This window comes from Cotesia glomerata, linkage group LG4, assembly GCF_020080835.1.
Source record: "Cotesia glomerata isolate CgM1 linkage group LG4, MPM_Cglom_v2.3, whole genome shotgun sequence".
In the NCBI taxonomy this organism is placed as follows: domain Eukaryota; kingdom Metazoa; phylum Arthropoda; class Insecta; order Hymenoptera; family Braconidae; genus Cotesia; species Cotesia glomerata.
Window position 1 is genome coordinate 9,407,443 of NC_058161.1, and position 13,980 is coordinate 9,421,422.

General features: G+C 29.0%; 4 protein-coding genes across 8 annotated transcripts; 2 read left to right on the top strand and 2 right to left on the bottom strand.

The window, feature by feature from the left end:
• Window positions 1-920: 920 nt before the first annotated feature.
• On the bottom strand, window positions 921-5,842 carry LOC123263309 (peptidylprolyl isomerase domain and WD repeat-containing protein 1). The gene is made up of 10 exons (XM_044725945.1): window positions 5,614-5,842; window positions 5,196-5,520; window positions 4,971-5,073; window positions 4,693-4,889; window positions 4,418-4,611; window positions 3,994-4,331; window positions 3,122-3,311; window positions 2,456-3,031; window positions 2,189-2,360; window positions 921-1,261 (listed from the first exon to the last, which is right to left on the bottom strand). The coding sequence occupies exons 2-9, from the start codon at window positions 5,290-5,292 to the stop codon at window positions 2,217-2,219; spliced, it is 1,839 nt and encodes a 612-aa protein (XP_044581880.1). The 5' UTR covers window positions 5,293-5,520; window positions 5,614-5,842; the 3' UTR covers window positions 921-1,261; window positions 2,189-2,216.
• A 199-nt stretch (window positions 5,843-6,041) lies between these two features.
• Window positions 6,042-9,459, top strand: LOC123263311 (CCHC-type zinc finger protein CG3800). 4 transcript variants are annotated; one of them, XM_044725947.1, is made up of 4 exons: window positions 6,050-6,223; window positions 7,150-7,469; window positions 7,682-7,962; window positions 8,112-9,459. In XM_044725947.1, exons 2-4 carry the CDS (start codon window positions 7,397-7,399, stop codon window positions 8,331-8,333), a joined length of 576 nt encoding a protein of 191 aa, XP_044581882.1. In that variant the 5' UTR covers window positions 6,050-6,223; window positions 7,150-7,396; the 3' UTR covers window positions 8,334-9,459. The 4 variants fall into 4 exon arrangements, with proteins under 4 accessions (XP_044581883.1, XP_044581882.1, XP_044581884.1 ...); XM_044725948.1 differs by lacking the exon at window positions 7,150-7,469 and having other exon boundaries at window positions 6,042-6,223; XM_044725949.1 differs by lacking the exons at window positions 6,050-6,223; window positions 7,150-7,469 and adding an exon at window positions 6,401-6,478.
• Window positions 9,460-11,769: 2,310 nt separating this feature from the next.
• Window positions 11,770-12,631, bottom strand: LOC123263313 (39S ribosomal protein L14, mitochondrial). 2 transcript variants are annotated; one of them, XM_044725951.1, is made up of 3 exons: window positions 12,531-12,631; window positions 12,173-12,369; window positions 11,770-12,099 (listed from the first exon to the last, which is right to left on the bottom strand). In XM_044725951.1, exons 2-3 carry the CDS (start codon window positions 12,351-12,353, stop codon window positions 11,846-11,848), a joined length of 435 nt encoding a protein of 144 aa, XP_044581886.1. In that variant the 5' UTR covers window positions 12,354-12,369; window positions 12,531-12,631; the 3' UTR covers window positions 11,770-11,845. The 2 variants fall into 2 exon arrangements, with proteins under 2 accessions (XP_044581886.1, XP_044581887.1); XM_044725952.1 differs by having other exon boundaries at window positions 12,526-12,613.
• A 43-nt stretch (window positions 12,632-12,674) lies between these two features.
• On the top strand, window positions 12,675-13,975 carry LOC123263310 (mismatch repair endonuclease PMS2-like; the record flags this gene model as incomplete). Its single annotated transcript, XM_044725946.1, has 3 exons — window positions 12,675-12,867; window positions 12,950-13,109; window positions 13,224-13,975. Coding segments are annotated over exons 1-3 (1,008 nt in total), but the record flags the coding sequence as incomplete, so codon positions are not given.
• Between the last annotated feature and the right edge of the window lie 5 nt (window positions 13,976-13,980).

Here is a 13,980-nt window from a genome sequence, read left to right on the forward strand (position 1 = left end):
AATATAGTTTTGAATAAATTTATCTTTTAGTTCTTCTATAACAACTATCTTGTCTATATATAAAGCAGAAAATGTGTATAACTCTTATGTAACAAGTAGCCTAAAATTGTATCTAAATGTTTCATCGAAAAGTATAAATTTTATACCTAATAGCTAATAAGTTTATTTTTAAAAACTTAATTAGTTTATAAGAATAAGAATATTCTTGTAAGTTAATTTCCACACAAAGTAGACAATTAGCGGCATAGAATTTTGTTTCTAGTACAGAAAAAAAATGGAAGTACATAAATGAGTAACAAGGTCTGGAATATTTAAATAATAAGAAACAAGCGTACATGCCAAAGTTAAAAAACTATTGTTAAACATTTTCTTAAAATGTTATGCCTATTGTGTGTGGTCGGTGAACCGCGTCATCGCTTCCGAAGAGGCTTTTGTCTACGGCCCACTTGACCTCTCAGTTTTCCATCTCTTTTTTATCCCTTTGCTTATTCTTGCCCTTAAGGCTACTATACTACCCTTTTAAATACACACACTGCTGCTACGTGGCATAGATCGAATCTTTAATCTGTGGACCACATTTTAAAATAAACCATCGTCATCATTTCTTTATATAAAAAGATTTACTTATCCAATTATATGCTACAGGATGGTCTTTATTTCAAATATGTTCTCATTTTTGAGTAGGTATATAAGAAAAACGAAAAAATAAAAAAACTTCTGTAATAAAGATCATCCAAATTAACTACCTGCTTAATTTTCTTAAAAATATTATTTTGACGTATCTTTAACTTGTCAGATTACTATAAAAAAATGAACATTATTTAAATTGACTGCTATATATAATAAATATATCATATTATTGTATGTAATTTTAGAGAATATTTTTGAATACCAAGAGAAGAAAGAAATAAAATATTGTATCCATTTAATGATTTAACTTTATTATTTATTTTTACACTAATAATTTAAACTAGTGATAGCGAAAATGATAATTTGCTAATCAATTAGTAACACCAGGAATCGATGTTCTGGGTAAATTGATTACATAAATGTTTTTCGGTATCTAAATTTCATTTATCGCTGGGGATATTGATGATCACGAGGACAATATGGTCTTAGTATACTTGTTAAACAAGTGCGTTGTGGAGATGTTGGATGACATTGAAATGTCGGTGATGTTTGTGGTATTGGAAGCTCTTTGATTCGAGAAGGTAACATGATAGAACGCGTTGATGATGATCTTACTACATAAGGACACTTGCTAAAAATAAGTTGAGTGTTAAAAAAAAATTACTTTCAGTTTAAATTATTACTAATCATTTAATCAATAGAATACACACGCGCAATCAATAGAGTTGATTAGGTATTTTAATTCTTCCATGTTGTTCCAACAGGAGTTGCTTTTTTTTTTTTTTTTTATTTTATCATATTTATTAACGTGACACATTTCCGTTTATTTTTATTTTTATTTATTCTTCGCTTCGTTGCATGAAATACGAATTAATTAAGTACGTTATTTTCGTTTAATTAAATTTCTATTATTTTTTTTTCTTATGTTCAGCGTCTTGGTAGTTTTTTAATTTGAACATAATTAAATTAATTATAGTCGATTTTAATTCATAATATGTAATTTTATCATATTAATTTAAAGTCATGAATGACAAAAGAATATTGATATTTAACAACATTTATCGCAACTACATTCAAGCTATAAATCCGTATTCGGTATAAAAAATAAAATAAAATTATCCCCAAATAACCGATTATAATTTAAATTTAATTCTTCGACTTACTCTTGCTAAAATCACTTTTATTAATTGTTTAGAGATTTACATCAAGCTATTTCAAATTACAAATTTCGCAATTACAGAAACCATATGGTTCACCTTCTTGTGTTCAAATTCTACGTCTTAGAATAGAAATTAATTGCATATAATTAAACTCCTATCAACAATAATGTGGTTTAATTTTGTAGGGAATGCATTTTTATAATTTATTCTAAAGAATTTTAACCGCTTGAGCGTTAATGTATTTATAAGTACTGTATGATTGCAAGTAATTTAATTAAACCTATTATGTGTAATATCAATTAAAGAAAACCCTCAACTGAAATGATTAAATTTATAAAACAAAGTAACTTAGTTATTTGTACAGCAAAAAGTTTATTAAATTAGAAACAAAATTTTTCCTTGGCATACAAACATATAAAAATTTATTTATTTAACAGTGATGCTAATTATTCTTATGTCATCATAAGGCTTGTCTGTCTTCGGATTAGTTTTAACTTGACTTATATTTTGTACAACTTCCATTCCTTTAATAACTCGTCCAAATACCGTATGTTTATTATCTAACCAAGGCTGGAAAAATAAAAAAAATGGAATTATTAAATTAAAAAAATAAATTTTTATAATGGTTAATTACAATATAAAAAAAAAATAAAATAAATAAATACCGTTGGTGTCAGAGTTATAAAAAATTGACTGCCGTTGGTATTAGCTCCAGCATTAGCCATACTTAACGTGTAAGGTCTATCGTGTTTCAAATGGGGCTTGAATTCATCTTCGAATTCTCCACCCCAAATAGATTCACCACCAGTTCCAGTTCCAGTAGGATCACCCGTTTGGATCATAAACCCTTTAATAACACGATGAAATATGTGGCTGTTATAGTATCCATTTTTCGAGTGTACACAGAAATTCTCAACGGTCTTGGGAACATCTTTGCCAAATAATGATACGTGAATATCACCCAGAGCTGTGTGAATAATAGCTGTGTCGTAAATCTTTTGCATAATACTGGCTTCAGTTGAGGAAATAATATCTTCTTTGGACGGTTTTTCGTTGAAGACATCTCTATCATTCTCTTGTCCTTCTACTTCTTGAGGTCCACGCCGTGAAAATAAGTAGAATCGATTTTTTTTATGCGCTGTACAAAAAAGTGTCGGGTCGGGTTTTATTAGATCGAGCGTTGGATTATCTGCGGCTTGCATTTCAACTGTCACAGCTACTCCTGTTTGACGTGATTTACCCTGTAAATAAAAAAATTAATATATTAATGATTAACGAGTGATATGAGTATATTAAATTATTTATGTTATTTAAATCCATAAATAAGTTACCTGAAATAATGCTAGCTGCATTGGCCGAAGATTTTCGGGTTTTCCTAATATTCGTATACAACGATTTGTATATATATTTACTAATTTTATTCCCAACATGGTACTGTACATTATTATATAGCCAGATTCATCGAAAATTATATTGCCTAAATTAGTTTTCGTTTTATCTAATTCACGTTCAACTGCCATTCTGCAACAAAAAATATATTCTTTTAATTAACACTTGGTTAGAAATTCAATAGAAGTGGAATATTAATAACTAGTCAAACTCTAATGCTTTTACTCTTGGGATCGTCAGTGAATATTATAAAAATTAATTAAATAGTCAATAAACTTATAAAATAATCAGTGTGTTGATTGAAGCTTATAATAAAGGTAAATTAATAGGAAGCTCAAAGGATGCATATGATCTAAAATAATCATTCAAATGGTCAATTACTGATTGCAAATATTAATTTAGAGTAAATAATTATACGGCTCTATTTGATAACTACAACTAATAATTATAACTGATGATTTATTTGATTATTATACATAAGACTTTTATATACTGAGAAAAAAAGTTTATTCAATATAAAAAATCTTGATCGAAAAATACCATTTTGAAAAAAATATCTTTCTTGCGTAAAGATAGAAAATTCTTGAACTAAGATAAATTTACCTAAACCAAGAATAATTTTTTAGCTTAATAATTTTTCTTCTTGACTCAAGAAATTCATTTTCTTCAAAATGATATTTTTGGGTTAAGATTTTTTCTCTAGAATCAAGTTATTTTTTTTTTTTAGTATATGAAAATTAAATTATTAGCAACTAAAAATTAATTTTTATAAAATTTTTGTTATTTAATAAATGAATAAGGAATATTATACAACCTTCGACCGAACTCCATATTTGGAAGCTGCTGTGTCATTTGTTGAAGTTCACTGAACTTTTGTAAGGATTCGTCAAACACTCGGTACAATTTACCGGTCAAAAAAGTGAATATCCGTATTTTACGATCACTACTCAGCGTCGCAAAACGTTTGCCATCAAGAGAAACAGCTAATCCACATGGACAAGTTTTATTCTTAGCAAATTCAAATAAGTCAGTGTCTAATTTAGATTCGAAAGACACTGATTTTGGAAACTGGTACTGAGATTTTTGGCCCGTCCAGTACTCCAGTATTCCGGCTTGGTCAATTGATATACAAGTATCGTAAGCTACATTAAACTGTAATACTAAAAAATATTAGAACTGTTTATTTTTTAATTATTGAAATAAATATTTTTCAACATATACGAGTATGTTTATAATACCTTCATTACAATAACGGGTTTACGGTGAAGATGTTCAAAAACATGGAGGATTTGGCTAGTTTCTTGTCCATTGTATACGTAAATTTTTGATGAATTTTGATCAGCGACAGCTATAGCTGGTATTGCATCTCCAGTTGAGTAAACCCACTCGACACACGATGGTTCGTATGATAAGTCGATTATATTATTCATATCTGTTAAAAATATTTGAATAAATTGAAGACATTGACTTAAACACAATTTTTTTTATCAACAAATTTATAACTTATAATTACCAAAATTAGTAACATCGTAAACTTTTAAAACTTGATCAAGACCTACAGTAGCAGCAAAAACTCCATCATAACTTCCTGCTAGACCTTTTATAGCCTTCGTATGACTTTTATAATTTTTTACAAACTCTATTGACTCATCCTGCTTTTTCCAAAATTTAACAGCACCATCGGAACTTGCAGTCATTATGAAGTTTGTTCTATCATCAAACAAAAAAAATTAATTTAATTAAAAATATACTTCATATCTTATGTAAAAAAAAAAAATACAACATACTTACTTTGTTACCAACAAGTGTGTCACAACATCTTTATGCATGTAAGACTTTTCATAGCACTCGCTCGAAGGTAAATTGTTAATATAAACTTGTTCATACTCCAAAACTGAAAGCAATCATATAAAATAGTCATACATTTGTTATTTTCAGGATTTAAATTTTCCACTAAAATTATAGATACAAATAATTATAATAAATATAAATATCAATAAAGAGGTTACAAAATACCTTTTTGTTTTTTTACTGGAGCAGCTTCACTGGGTGTTGGACCAACCCACTCATCATCGCTATCATGAGTCTCCTCAATATTTCTTTTCTCAGACATAATTTTTTTTTTTAAATCAAAGCCTTCAATGATAAACAAAAATAAATATTTACTCAACAGTACTTTTGGAGCAAGTAGCTGTCACCCGTTTGATATTTTGAAAGAAAAAATTACAAAAGCCACCGTAAAATTCTAAAAAAAAATGTCGCTCTACTTCCATTCTAATGTTTTGCTAAATTTCCATGTAACCCTTCAACGACGGAAGTATGCTCTAAATAAATATCATCTCTTGAATGAAAAATTATAAGAAATTAAATGTCAGGTTTTAATAATAGATCCAATAAAAAAAGTAGGAATTAATATGATAATATCATTATTTACCAATAAAATGCATCAATAAATTAAAAAAAATATCAGTCTCTACAGCCACTTGCGATGTTGCCAAATAACTGACTATGCGTGTCGTCATCTGCGCAAGTTTTTGGCAACCTCGTGCTTCAAGACGCCGGTACGCCGACACTATTTCAACTCACCCGACATTTACACGGTCCAATTAAAAAATTCAGCGAGTCAAGTTTGGAGAATCGTTACATTTCAAACAGGTGAATCGCTCGGTGAAAACTTGACAGCATCTGAAAAATCAAATTTTTATGACAAAACTTATAATTAATTATCAATTTCAGGAAACAAAAACAAAAAAATAAACGAAAAACTTTGAAATTTTAAAAGTTATTTTGACTTGCGTAGTACTGGAGAAGGGAAAATGGTGGCGTTCGTATCGCAAATAAGAGGTTTGGCGGGTAGCTAGCGCGCCGATTGGCCGGTCTCGTTCCCATAGTCGATGGTAGCCGTAGTCGTTCGGTCTAGCATCGGTTGTATTTTTGCAAGCACTCGAAAACATTATTAATCTCGACCTCATTGCTTCAACTTGTGTCGCCTGTTGTAACAACTCGTAAGGAGATATACCACATTTATTCACCTTTTTAATCAGGTAACTACTTATAATTTTATTATTAACTTATTGTTTCAACAATTATACAGCGGCAACATATACGTATATATATATATATATATATATATATTCATACACATCTGTCGCGATATATACATATATATATATATATATATATATATATGTGTAAATCCATACATATATATGTTTAATCGAGGCGGTCTAACTATTACCGGATAATCATGGCCCGCTCTGTGTAACTCCACACGTGGTCCTCGAAACATCTTACTAGGCGTATGTAATATTTATAAATGACAAAAGAATATTGTTATGATATTAATTTGTAATTTTTTATTATTTTAGGTGTGTATTTTATGAAATAATTATTAACAAAGCATGTGCAGTGACGTTAAATATTAACCGTTGATGTAAAGAAAAAAAAATTTATCAACGGCGTCACTCGTTTGCCATTTTCGCGCCGTGGCGTATGTGCGTGGTTATTCGCAAAGTGGGGGCGCAAGCCACGTTGCTCAAAAGTTTAATATTTGTTGAAAAAATAGTATTTATTGCTAAATCAAGTCAATTTTCTGTTTAAAATAATTATTTAATTAACATTAAAATATTTAATTGATTTTTTTTTATTTTTACAAATTTTTTTATCGAGTTTTGTCAACGGATTTATTTTAATTTTTTTTTCTAGTTATTTTTTTATTACATCGCAAATGCGACATGTTCTATTCCAGTGTGTAGAATGATGCGCAGTTTACAATAAGACGCCCTACTAAACACGTGTACCCTTCATACCCCCGGTGGATCCTTGCTAGTCAAGATGCCATTTTATTTACCTCGCGAACGTTGCCGACTCACGATTTTGGTTTTATAAGAGAAAGATAATAAAATAAAACTAGTATTAAGAGAGAGAAAGAGAAAGTTGAAAAATTTTTTTACGTGTGTTCTCACTTTAGTACGACGGTGGTGCAACGGGATTGAGAGGAAAAAAGAATAGGATACGAGTAAAGAAATAAACGTAAAAGAAAAAAATTAAAAAAAAAACTAACAAGAGAGAAGAAGAGAGTCGGACCTCCCCATTTGTGTAGCAGCGATGGCGGTGTTGGTGGTGCCGACGAGAACACTCTCCCTTCGTCTTGCACTCCCGGAGCTTTCCCCTCGCGAGTGATATATTTTAAGAATGGAGTAGACTTTTTAAATGCCATGAAAGAAAAAAAAAATATGTATAATCAACCGTCAATTCGTTCATTGCAGTCCTGGCATCCTTATCAATTAAGTAAATTATCCAACCCACCATTCATTTTATTTAGTGTAATATTAGTGTAAATAGTATTCTCAATAATATCTCTATTTTTTTTTTAATTAAAAAAAATTTTTTTTTGTTATTATCAGTTGTATTGGTTTTATGTGATTTAATAATTTATTTGTTTTTAGTGAGTAAATAATGTTGATTTGTTATAAATATATTTTTGTTTTATTTATTTGTAGAGATTAACAATCGACGAAAAATGAGTTCGAGTACTTGTTATAAATGCCACCGAATGGGTCACTTCGCGCGGGAATGCCCCCAGGGTAATACCGGCGGACCAAGAGGAGGAGGAGGAGACCGTGGAGGACGCAGTGACAGAGACGGCGGTGGTTTCGTTCGAGGCCGCGAGAAGTGCTTCAAGTGTAACCAATTTGGACATTTTGCTCGTGACTGTAAAGAGGATCAAGAACTTTGCTACCGCTGCCATGGTGTAGGACACATCGCAAAAGATTGCCAACAGGTAACAAAAACATTCAATATATTTTCTAGTTTTTATTAACTCTTTTCTTATCTTTTAAATTCTTCCTTTTATTATTCAATAGTGGAAACAATATCATCTATTAAACGTGATTATTAATTTTTTTTTTTTTTTTTTTCTTAATGATACAGGGACCCGACTTGAATTGTTACATCTGCAACAAACAAGGTCACATGGCCCGTAGTTGCCCAGAGGGTGGCAATGATTCCGCACGTTTTACTCAGAATTGCTACAACTGCAATAGACCAGGACACCTTGCACGTAATTGCCCCGAAGGAGGCGGCAAAGTTTGCTACATTTGTGGCAAAGGCGGTCACATAAGCCGTGAATGTGACCACGATGACAGGAAGTAGGAGACAACAATAATCTGAGGCGCTCGCTTAACGATTGCGATTAGCCGTTTAGCGTGGTGCACAACGCCTACATCGAGAATTGTATCTAGGTAGAGGATAATTATGTTGAAACAATGTTATATTGTCAGCTTAAGTTAACGCGGTTTGATGTGCGTAAATACTAAGTCTTTTTATATATATTAAACATTGTTTCGTAGTAATTAATCTCTACTGACGCGTCATATCTCGGTTGCCCAATACACCACAATAATCTCCTATTATAATCCCGGTCCTAAAATCCTGAATAAATATTCCTCTCTATTTCCCTGTTTATTAAATTCGATTTCCCTTTTACAAAGTATACCCGAAGTTGTTCTCTTCGTAAATAAAAAAGGCTTAACATTTTTTTTTTTTTTTTTAAATTATAATTATAATAATGCCTTTAAGTTTTTTTAATTGTTACACCGATCACGTGCGCGTGCGCGCAACGACATGGACACTATTATTATTAATATTATAATTATACCTGTGAGGATGAAGAAAGCTTGATGGCGATGATGATGATGATGATGATAATGATGATGGTCGTGATAATGGAGATGGTACACGAGATGAGGAAGATTTAAATATTTATCGAAAAAAAAAAACTTACAGATACAGTACATTATTAATAAGATGTAATAATAATTATGACAAAAAAAAACGAATGAAAGATTAAGTACATTTGATTGATCTAGCTAATGTGTAGGTATGAATCCTCAGCTCCTATTTTTATCTTCTGCTTGTCTCGTAATGGCATGTTGCGATGCAAGGTGTCTGGATTTTTTTTCGTGTTGACCATAATCACAATTGATGTGAAAATAAAGATAAAGGAAACTTATAAAAAATTGATGAGATAACAAAAAAAATTACTGATAATTGTATTGTACATTAACTATTATTATTATTATTGTAATAACACAAAATGGCTTTTTTTTATTGTAAACCGTGAATATTCATTCACGGTCAATCATGAATATTTTGTTTTAATTTAATGATGATTATATGGTTGGAACATAAAAATTTTTTCTTGTATAAAATGAAGACTGAATTGAACAGGCTTTTAATTTTGATTTTCTTAAGTAAATGAGAGTTACAAATGGGTAAATAGTTGTTGTTGTTGTTAATTTGTGTTTCTCTTTCCGATATCCACACATCTTGTATCTGATCCTCCCTCTCTAACTCTCCCTAGCTGTTTAAAATTTAATTGTATGGGACAAATATTGATAACAACTCATTCAATTACTATACCAAGAAAAAATTTTAATTTAATCTAAACCAAAGTCGAAAAAATTTCGGCTCTGAGTGCATACAAAAATAATTTAATAGCGATTGTACGCAAAATGCGTGAGGAATATCATGTTTTTTTTTTTTTTTTTTTTTTTTTTAAATTAATTTTCACAATTACATGATACATTTATAATTTTAACAATTTTATAAATATTTTTTAATGCTAAAAATGTTAACGGTACATAAATCCGTATCAATTGTATTTATACTAATTAAATTTATAATATTTACACTATTAGAAAAAAAAATAATATTTATAAATATGTCCTCATACATTGAATTAATGCGTTATTAGATACATGTATATAATACCATCTACGTGTATACACTACATGTATACATGCATGTCAACAGAAGCTGTAATTTTTACTGTAAAAAGCTAAGTATACTCTGGTCGTTGCTGGTGGCTAATTTCTAATCGTGATATTATTTGTACATCTTGAACGTATTAATTGGACACAAAAATAAGGGAAAATTAAATATCTGATTTATAATAATGAGAATGATTTTTCTGTATTATGGATTGCGAGATTGTAATGTTACAAAAGGTTTTCCCTTACTTAGATTGAAATAGAGTCATGAGAGCACTATTTTTTGAGTGTATGAAAAAATTTTAAATTTATAAAATAGAAAGAAGACATGTTTATATAACTATCAAATATTTTTATTAACACCGATTATGAGTGATAATGAAAACTTTTGTCCAATAATATTTTATAATTATATAAACAATCGTTAGTATTAACATGTGGGGTAAACAGATCGGTCTAGAAATACGTGATAATAAATTAGAAAAAATAAATACATACGGCAAAGAAATAACACAATTTTTGATTGAGATTATTAGTCAAGAGACTTAAAAATATTAAATTAATAGTTAGTGCGTAAATCGTGTACTGTATGTTTATTTAATGAATAAACTGTTTTTGTATATCATTTTAAAAATAGTTATAGCAAAATGTATCGTTAGTCGACATAAAAGTATGATATTATGCATTTATTTGAAGTTTTATAGAGGTGTCTTTTTATTGATTCACGATTTACAGAGGCTAAAAAGAAACTAAATACTAAATAGAAATTTCAAAAAATACAAAAAAATAAGACTAGTTGCACCAGCAGCGACATTGTGTGTATTTATTATCAACAGCCAGGCGTGCCTGAGTTGGTGGAACTGAGCGTTTTTATTATTAAATAATAGTTGAGATGTCCTGACATGATAAACAATTAATTTTTTATATGTACTTAACTCTTCAGGACTGAATCAGATCTCACGCATTATAACGTGTTATATCTTGTAGAGTTAGTACGCTAGTGCATCTGATAAGATTTGGAGGATCAAAAAAATTAATAAGAAGTAAAAGATAAAATTGTATTTCGTTATTTACTGATATAATGATGATGGTCTTTGATATTAATCCCACTTCCTATGGATATACATAATAATTAATAATTAAAAAGCTATAAATTTAATAATAATAATAATAATAATAATAATAATAATAATAATAATAATAACAACTCTTAGTAATGTTTATGATGATGTAGAACTTATTTTATAAATTGAAATAAAAATTATGGGAGGATGTGAATTTGTAACATCAATTTATTAATGATAAATATGAAGTCACTTGTTTTTTTACGTACTTTGTAGAGTATGGTGTATTGAATAAAACAAAATTGCCTATCTTTCATTCGAGTGTGTATAAAGTCAAGTTAATTTTTTTTTATTTTTTTTATTAATTTAATTATCAAAATTAATAGAGTAAAAAAAAGCTTGTAAATTATGATTGTACATGTTAGCTGCTTTTATTTATTGGGCTGAGTTCCATATATTTAATTGATCTATTCCCATGAATTACATAATTTACTAAAAAGAAAAAAATATAATTTCATCTGCAATTGAGTGGAATCTTTAAAATGGAAATGGAAAGACAATTTTGAAAATTTTTACCTACTTTTTTTATTTTATATCTTTTTATATCCCATTTCAGAACACTTACTTTTATGTTTCTAATAAAGAAATTAAAAATAAAATTTACCCTCTGTATTTTTGATTAATTTGCATGAGAAATGAAAGATGTAATTGATGGATCTTTTTTGTTTAAAATTAAGGTATAATATCCTGATGGAATGAAAAATTTTACTTTATTACTTACAAACAATACAACTTGTGTTTTAATAATTTATTGACACTCAAGTCTATTTTATACAAATTTTGGAGCAATCGCCAATAGTTTGGTATAATCAGCACCCTTAGAATGTGTTTTTTGTTTGAGTATTGTCCTTAAAATAAGTGGTATCGGTACATGGATACGTGTGCCAAGTGGGGTACCATTATCATCAATCAATACAACATTATTACTATCAAATCTTGGTACTTTAGGGTTTTGTGTTTGCCTCAAGCCTACTAAAATTCCTTTTTTCATTTCACCTCTTATTGCTACCAAAACACGATCACCTGGATAACAATTAGTTTTAGTATTTGTTTTATTTTTGTAATTAAGAAATGAATAAGTAAAATAATTAATTACCTATATAGCCAACCAAACTTTTATTGTAAACGTGAATACATTTTGGTGGTTTACCTTCCAACATAGCTCTCTTACCTATGTCACTATTATCAACAACTCTCAATCGTGCCATTTTACGAATTTCATTATTAATAGTTGTCATATGAATATTACGTGCGATAACCAATCCACGTAATGCCATTGTTTTTGTTAATTGTCTGAAAATTAATAGCAATAGTTAATATCATCAGTTGACTTTTAAATACTGCCATTGTTATTATTTTACATATATTAACGTAAATTTAAAACTAATTATAATTATTTTTTTAGTATTTGATAAAAATTATCAAATCAATATAAATAATATTTTTTACCTTACCTCAATAATAATAAATAATAATAATTCTAGAATAACAATAGAAATAAAATAGTATAAGGTTATCTTAAAAGAAAGTATGAAAGTTTACATTGATAATGCGCATGCGGTTCAAAAAATATGCGTAGATTTGATTCGCTGCATTTTATTTGAAAAATTGTTTATATCTATTTTGTCAGCATGCCGGTAATTTTTTAACTGTTATTTTCTTGCGAATTATTATAAGAAAATATCAAGAAATATAATGGAAGAAAACGTAGAAATTGTTGCTACAACTGCGAAATCAAAAAAAATAAATGTTATTAGCAAAGAAACTGTTCATCATATTTGTTCAGGTCAGGTAAGGTTAAGGATAAGCATCCATCATTTTTATTTTATATTTTAAAGAAATAATAATTAATAGATTTAATCATTAATGTCAGGTGGTGCTGGATCTTGCTGTAGCAATTAAAGAACTTGTAGAAAATAGCGTTGATAGTGGAGCTAATTGTATTGATGTAAAGCTAGTAGATTATGGAAAAACATCCATTACCGTCAGCGATAACGGTAGCGGTGTTTTGGAACATGACTTTGAAGGACTAGGTAAAACTATTTTTTAAAATTACTTTCATAAGTCATTTGTTTTGTAAATCTAGTTAATTATGATCTTGTATAGAAATCAACTAGTTTTTAAATAAATTGAAAATTATATTCTAGGTTTGAAGCATCATACATCAAAACTTCGTGATTTTAGTGACCTCTTAGAAGTATCAACATTTGGCTTTCGTGGGGAAGCATTGAGTTCACTTTGTTCATTATCAGATGTAACGATAACAACAAAGCATCTAGAAAATGAATATGCATATAAGTTGCAGTTTGACCGAAATGGACGTTTGGAAAAAAAAGAAATATGTGCACGTGAAAGAGGAACGACCGTATGTGTTAAAAATATATTCAAAAGCCTTCCAGTGAGAATGAAAGAGTTCGAAAAAAATCTTAAACGCGAATTTTCAAAAGCAATACAAATTTTGTATGGTTATTGTTTAGTGTCAACTGGAATAAAAATAACATGCACCAATAAAGTGGATAAAAAATCAGAGGCTAGTATTTTTGCTACAAATGGTGCTGACAATGTTTTAGATAATGCTTATTGTATTTTCGGTAAAAAAAATCTCAACGGTATCAGTATTGTTGATATAATTACACCAGATCAAAGTATTAGAGAAGAATTTCATTTACCAGAAGATTTGACTGTTGATTTTTCGTGGGAATTTTACGTGAGTAGTTGCGAACACTCAATGGGACGAGGATCACCAGATCGGCAATTTTTTTTTGTCAACGGACGTCCCTGTAATTTAACTAAAATATCAAAATTAATTAATAATTTGTATCATAAATATAATAATAAGCAATACCCGTTTGTGTATTTAAATTTAAAATTAAATCAACAGTCTGCTGATGTCAATGTCACACC

What these genes read in the sequence shown, in the direction of transcription:
- LOC123263313 (XM_044725951.1), bottom strand. Translation starts at nt 12,353, where the DNA reads ATGGCATTACGTGGATTGGTTATCGCACGTAATATTCATATGACAACT. An exon ending in AAGTTTGGTTGGCTATATAG is followed by an intron (nt 12,100 to 12,172) that starts GTAATTAATTAT and finishes ATTGTTATCCAG; the next exon opens with GTGATCGTGTTTTGGTAGCA.
- LOC123263309 (XM_044725945.1), bottom strand. Translation starts at nt 5,292, where the DNA reads ATGTCTGAGAAAAGAAATATTGAGGAGACTCATGATAGCGATGATGAG. An exon ending in ACACACTTGTTGGTAACAAA is followed by an intron (nt 4,890 to 4,970) that starts GTAAGTATGTTG and finishes GTTTGATGATAG; the next exon opens with AACAAACTTCATAATGACTG. An exon ending in TTACGATGTTACTAATTTTG is followed by an intron (nt 4,612 to 4,692) that starts GTAATTATAAGT and finishes TATTTTTAACAG; the next exon opens with ATATGAATAATATAATCGAC.
- LOC123263311 (XM_044725947.1), top strand. Translation starts at nt 7,397, where the DNA reads ATGAAAGAAAAAAAAAATATGTATAATCAACCGTCAATTCGTTCATTG. An exon ending in CTGGCATCCTTATCAATTAA is followed by an intron (nt 7,470 to 7,681) that starts GTAAATTATCCA and finishes ATTTATTTGTAG; the next exon opens with AGATTAACAATCGACGAAAA. An exon ending in TCGCAAAAGATTGCCAACAG is followed by an intron (nt 7,963 to 8,111) that starts GTAACAAAAACA and finishes TTAATGATACAG; the next exon opens with GGACCCGACTTGAATTGTTA.